Source organism: Borostomias antarcticus (genome assembly GCF_949987555.1).
Source record: "Borostomias antarcticus genome assembly, chromosome: 16".
In the NCBI taxonomy this organism is placed as follows: domain Eukaryota; kingdom Metazoa; phylum Chordata; class Actinopteri; order Stomiiformes; family Stomiidae; genus Borostomias; species Borostomias antarcticus.
In genome coordinates, this window is record NC_140249.1 from 2,712,707 (window position 1) to 2,719,342 (window position 6,636).

General features: G+C 54.4%; 1 protein-coding gene across 1 annotated transcript in view; it reads right to left on the minus strand.

Annotated features, from left to right (window-relative positions):
• Nucleotides 1-6,636, minus strand: part of LOC311319570 (guanine nucleotide-binding protein subunit alpha-11) — a 44,938-nt gene that overhangs the window by 11,391 nt on the left and 26,911 nt on the right. The window contains exon 2 of the mRNA XM_084451137.1: nt 626-810. Coding sequence (XP_084307263.1) covers nt 626-810 — 185 coding nt within the window. The remainder of the gene's footprint in view (nt 1-625; nt 811-6,636) is intronic.

Sequence of the window (6,636 nt, forward strand, 5' to 3'; positions counted from 1 at the left end):
AAGAGAGAGAGAGAGAGAAAGGGAGAGAGAGAGAGAGAGAGAAAGGGAGAGAGAGAGAGACAGAGAAAGGGAGAGAGAGAGAGAGAGAGAGAGAGAGAAAGAGAGAGAGACAGAGAGAGAGAGAGAAAGAAAGGGAGAGAGAGAGAGAGAGAGAGAGAGAGACAGAGAAAGGGAGAGGGAGAGACAGAGAAAGGGAGAGAGAGAGAGAGAGATGAGGGTGGAGAAAAAGGAGAGATAAAAAGTGGGTGTTATGGGTTGATCGTATAGTCTGATGTTCTTGAATGTACTTTGTTATGTGTGTGTGTGTGTGTGTGTATGTGTGTGTATGTGCATTGGTGCCTGCCTGCGCGCGTGTGTGTGTGTGTGTGTGTTTGTGTGTGTATGTGCATTGGTGCCTGCCTGCGCGCGTGTGTGTGTGTGTGTGTGTGTGTGTGTATGTGCATTGGTGCCTGCCTGTGCGTGTGTGTGCGTGTGTGTGTGTGTGTGTGTGTATGTGTGTGTATGTGTATTGGTGCCTGCCTGCGCGTGTGTGTGTGTGTGTGTGTGTGTGTGTGTGTGTGTGTGTGTGTGTGTGTATTGGTGCCTGCCTGCGCGTGTGTGTGTGTGTGCGTTATGTGGAACTCACCCGGTTCTGCTCGTACTTGTAGGGGATCTTGAGGTTCTCACAGGCCCGGATCATGGACTGCATGGAGGTGAAGATGTTCTGGTAGACCAGGCGGATGAAGCCCCGCTTGTCCTCGTCCGTGTACCCCGCCCCGTGGATGATGCGCATCTGCTTGATGAACGTGCTCTTCCCACTCTCGCCCGTACCTGAGGAACCCGGGAGAACACGGCAGAGTCAGGCAGAGAACGTAGAACACACAGAACGTCACGGAGGAGAACACGGCAGAGTCGGGCAGAGAACGTAGAGCACACAGAACGTCACGGAGGAGAACACGGCAGAGTCAGGGTTCTGTACAGTATGAGAACGTGTGCTAGAGCGGCACAGCGGACATATGGGAGCCAGTAGCTAAAAAAAACACAGAAAAAACAGAGGGTCAATCATCCCCTCCTCCACCCCGGGACAGAGCGTCAATCATCCCCTCCTCCACCCCGGGACAGAGCGTCAATCATCCCCTCCTCCACCCCGGGACAGAGCGTCAATCATCCCCTCCTCCCCCCCAGGACAGAGCGTCAATCATCCCCTCCTCCACCCCGGGACAGAGCGTCAATCATCCCCTCCTCCACCCCGGGACAGAGCGTCAATCATCCCCTCCTCCACCCCGGGACAGAGCGTCAATCATCCCCTCCTCCCCCCCGGGACAGAGCGTCAATCATCCCCTCCTCCACCCCGGGACAGAGCGTCAATCATCCCCTCCTCCACCCCGGGACAGAGCGTCAATCATCCCCTCCTCCACCCTGGGACAGAGCGTCAATCATCCCCTCCTCCCCCCCGGGACAGAGCGTGAATCATCCCCTCCTCCACCCCGGGACAGAGCGTCAATCATCCCCTCCTCCACCCCGGGACAGAGCGTCAATCATCCCCTCCTCCACCCCGGGACAGAGCGTCAATCATCCCCTCCTCCACCCCGGGACAGAGCGTCAATCATCCCCTCCTCCCCCCCGGGACAGAGGGTCAATCATCCCCTCCTCCCCCCCGGGACAGAGCGTCAATCATCCCCTCCTCCCCCCCACGACAGAGGGTCAATCATCCCCTCCTCCACCCCTGGACAGAGGGTCCATCTGAGGGCCGTGGTATCGGTCAGGCTGTCCAGCACCAGGGAGCTGGCGTGGTAGAGCACTATAAATGGATTACAGCTAAACGGTTAATGCTGACTAACAAGTCAGCGACTCTCTGTCCCGGCCGAGGGAGAGAAAGAGAGAGACAGAGAGAGAGAGACAGGGAGAGAGAGACAGGGAGAGAGAGAGAGAGACAGACAAGAGACAGAGAGAGAGAGGAAGAGAGAGAGAGAAACAGAGAGACAGAGAGAGACAAGAGACAGAGAGAGAGAGGAAGAGAGAGAGAGAAACAGAGAGACAGAGAGAGAGAGACAGACAAGAGACAGAGAGAGAGAGGAAGAGAGAGAGAGAAACAGAGAGACAGAGAGAGAGAGAGAGAGAGAGAGAGAGAGAGAGAGGGCAGACAATTCCACGCAATTCCAGGAAGGAGCGGGTTCAAGAGGGGTCAGGGCGGGAATCGCAGACCATGAAAACAACCCCATCAATGGGCAGAGGAGGTAGAAACCTGCCCTGCACTCGGGATCGAATCCTCTGGCCACGACCAGGACGGCAGGGAAGGACTTCATTAGAGGGTTCCCCTCTCCAGAATAGTACAGGCTTTGTCTGCCGGGCTCACATTTCACATTTGAGTCATTTAGCAGAGTTTTTATTTTTTATTTAAACTTTATTTAACCTGGCAAAGCCATTCAGAACAAATGTATTTCAACTTGTTAACAATATCCGCCTAGCTATTTATTTGCCGTATGCAACAGGTAGGCTTCAAGTACACGCACACAACTGCTCCTCTCCAGTTGCTTATCAGTTCCTAACAACAAAATAATGTGAATAATATATTAACCTAAACCTAAAAATAAACTCTATATGAATATATGAATATAATAGTTAAATAATATAATATTAACTTGAACCTGCGCGGGAGGTAGAGCGTCCAGCTGAGGATCGCCAGGTTCAAACCCAGCTAACGGCTGCGTGCCGAAGGGTCCTTGAGCAACACGCTATCGTCAGAATGGCCCCCGCGCAGCACGGTGGCGCAGTACCTACGCGGTTGTGAGTTTGTGTCGAGTGTCGCAGAGAAACCAGCTCCTTGGCGCTCGCTCGGCCTGGCCGAGTCTCGCTGGCTAAGCACTGGCTCTGCCCAGAGCGCTAGGCTAGGCTAGGCTAGGCTAGGCTAGGCTAGGCTAGCTGGTAACCCATATTTCCCGCCAGCCAGAAGAACCAGCGCCACCCCGAGGCCACCGGGCCCCCTGCCCTCTCTGTCCTCCACCGCATCCAGCGCCAGGACCGGCTCGGATCCACGCTGGTACCTGAAAGAAAAACCCACAACCAGCCACCACCTACACTCAAGGGTTTTGAAGAGCAGCCATATTTTGGTTGCCATGGCAGCCCCCCCCCCCCCCCCCCTTCCTAGTGGATAGTAAATATAACCGCCTCAAGCTCCCTCTCTCTATCTGTTGTTCTCTCTATCTGCTGTTCTCTCTCTCTCTGCCGTGGTCAGGGAAGGGTCTTCGGTGGCCGGTGTTGGCGCAGCGTGTCCCGCGCCGTCGGCTACGAGGGAGGATTTTCGGGACGAGTCGGGACAACTGAGCACGTTGAATCGGCCTCGGAGCGAGCGAATACGCCGGGAAGACAGAGATCACTCTGATTGGCTGTTACAGAAGTTATGGGAGTGACCTGCAGTAGCCTATTACACCCAGTATTGAAACACACACAAGAAGGCTACTGAAAGAACCAAAATAGGGCCTGTTTAACATGTAGCCTACAGTAACAGCTCATATAGCCTCATATACAAGGGCAGGAACTAACAATACGCTAGGCTCTAGAAATATATGGATTCAGAGTAGAGGTCGAACGATTAATCGGTTTTGCCAATGTTTTTAAAACTATAGACTCAAGCCAGACACGATTCTAAATCGTTTCAAGGTGCGGTGAGATCTAGTCCCAATTCCCTAACCCTACAAAATAACGTTAGATTAAAAACAAAGTTTTATTCCCTTTTTAGATGACAGAGACCACTGCTGCTGGTATGGAGAGTTATTTCATCTCATGCAGACGACGGACGCAAGGGAGCGCAGCCTGCGCCCTTTGACCCCGCTCGTTCTCTGATGTGGGACTGGTTGTGACGGGGCCGTCGGTCTCCCAGGCCAGGCATGGGAGGAGGAGGACGGAGCAGCTGGTCCGAGGTCAGCCACTGGTCACGTCCCACTCATGAAGCCAGGGAAGGCAGGCTGGTCCCAGATCTGTTGACGACGGTCTAATGAGGCTCCCTTTTTAAGTCTCCCTTTAGTTAAGAGTCTTTACCTGCCTGAGTGTGGGATTGGTAAACACAACACGGTTCTATCAAGAGGAGGAGAGGAGAGGAGGGAAGAGGAAGGGAGAGGAGGGGAGGGAAGAGGAAGGGAGATGAGAGGGAGAGGGGAGGAGTGGGGAGAGGATGGGAGAGGAGGAGAGGAGAGGAGGGAAGAGGAAGGGAGATGAGAGAGGAAGGGAGAGGGGAGGAGTGGGGAGAGGAGGAGAGGAGAGGAGGAGGGAGGGGAGATGTAGCCTTGTTGCGCTGCTAGCTGCAGAGTGTGTGCAGACAGGGCAGCCTGCCTGCATGGAGGAGCAGTCTGATTTATTTCTCGTGACCCTGTCACAAGATCTCCTCTCTCTCTCTCTCTCTCAGCTCTGTCGCTTCCTCCTTCCTTCAGACAACACATGGCCCTGTCTCCCGCTCCTACCACCCCCGCTCTGCTCTCCTACCAGTCCACCCCCCTCCCCCCCTCTCCTACCAGTCCACCCCCCTCCCCCCTCTCCACCAGTCCACCCCCCCTCCCCTCTCTCCCACCACCCCCGCTCTGCTCTCCTACCAGTCCACCCCCCTCCCCCCTCTCCTACCAGTCCACCCCCCTCCCCCCTCTCCTCCCACCCCCGCTCTGCTCTCCTACCAGTCCACCCCCCTCCCCCCTCTCCTACCAGTCCACCCCCCTCCCCCCTCTCCTCCCACCCCCGCTCTGCTCTCCTACCAGTCCACCCCCCTCCCCCCTCTCCTACCAGTCCACCCCCCTCCCCCCTCTCCTACCAGTCCATCCCCCTCTCCTACCTCTACCTCTCTCTAGAAACATGCCCCTCTCTCTCTAGAAACATGCCCCTCTCTCTCTCTCTCTCTAGAAACATGCCCCTCTCTCTCTTTCTAGAAACATGCCCCTCTCTCTCTCTCTCTAGAAACATGCCCCTCTCTCTCTCTCTCTAGAAACATGCCCCCCTCTCTCTCTAGAAACATGCCCTCTCTCTCTCTAGAAACATGCCCTCTCTCTCTCTCTCTCTAGAAACATGCCCCTCTCTCTCTCTAGAAACATGCCCCTCTCTCTCTCTCTCTAGAAACATGCCCCTCTCTCTCTCTAGAAACATGCCCCCCTCTCTCTCTAGAAACATGCCCCCCTCTCTCTCTAGAAACATGCCCCTCTCTCTCTCTAGAAACATGCCCCTCTCTCTCTCTCTCTCTAGAAACATGCCCCTCTCTCTCTCTAGAAACATGCCCCTCTCTCTCTCTAGAAACATGCCCCTCTCTCTCTCTCTCTAGAAACATGCCCCTCTCTCTCTCTCTAGAAACATGCCCCCCTCTCTCTCTAGAAACATGCCCCTCTCTCTCTCTAGAAACATGCCCCCCTCTCTCTCTCTTTCTAGAAACATGCCCCCCCCTCTCTCTAGAAACATGCCCCTCTCTCTCTAGAAACATGCCCCCCTCTCTCTAGAAACATGCCCCCCTCTCTCTAGAAACATGCCCCCCTCTCTCTCTCTAGAAACATGCCCCCCTCTCTCTCTCTAGAAACATGCCCCCCTCTCTCTCTCTAGAAACATGCCCCCCTCTCTCTCTAGAAACATGCCCCTCTCTCTCTCTAGAAACATGCCCCTCTCTCTCTCTAGAAACATGCCCCCCTCTCTCTCTAGAAACATGCCCCTCTCTCTCTCTAGAAACATGCCCCTCTCTCTCTCTCTCTCTAGAAACATGCCCCTCTCTCTCTCTAGAAACATGCCCCTCTCTCTCTCTAGAAACATGCCCCTCTCTCTCTCTCTCTAGAAACATGCCCCTCTCTCTCTCTCTATAAACATGCCCCCTCTCTCTCTGGAAACATGCCCCCCTCTCTCTTTCTAGAAACATGCCCCCCCCTCTCTCTAGAAACATGCCCCTCTCTCTCTAGAAACATGCCCCCCTCTCTCTAGAAACATGCCCCCCTCTCTCTCTCTAGAAACATGCCCCCCTCTCTCTCTCTAGAAACATGCCCCCTCTCTCCCTCTAGAAACATGCCCCTCTCTCTCTCTAGAAACATGCCCCTCTCTCTCTCTCTAGAAACATGCCCCTCTCTCTCTCTCTCTCTAGAAACATGCCCCTCTCTCTCTCTAGAAACATGCCCCTCTCTCTCTCTAGAAACATGCCCCTCTCTCTCTCTCTCTAGAAACATGCCCCTCTCTCTCTCTCTATAAACATGCCCCCTCTCTCTCTGGAAACATGCCCCCCTCTCTCTTTCTAGAAACATGCCCCCCCTCTCTCTAGAAACATGCCCCTCTCTCTCTAGAAACATGCCCCCCTCTCTCTAGAAACATGCCCCCCTCTCTCTCTCTAGAAACATGCCCCCCTCTCTCTCTCTAGAAACATGCCCCCCTCTCTCCCTCTAGAAACATGCCCCTCTCTCTCTCTAGAAACATGCCCCTCTCTCTCTCTCTAGAAACATGCCCCTCTCTCTCTCTAGAAACATGCCCCCCTCTCTCTCTCTAGAAACATGCCCCCCTCTCTCTCTAGAAACATGCCCCCCTCTCTCTCTAGAAACATGCCCCTCTCTCTCTCTAGAAACATGCCCCCCTCTCTCTCTCTAGAAACATGCCCCCCTCTCTCTCTCTAGAAACATGCCCCCCTCTCTCTCTAGAAACATGCCCCCCTCT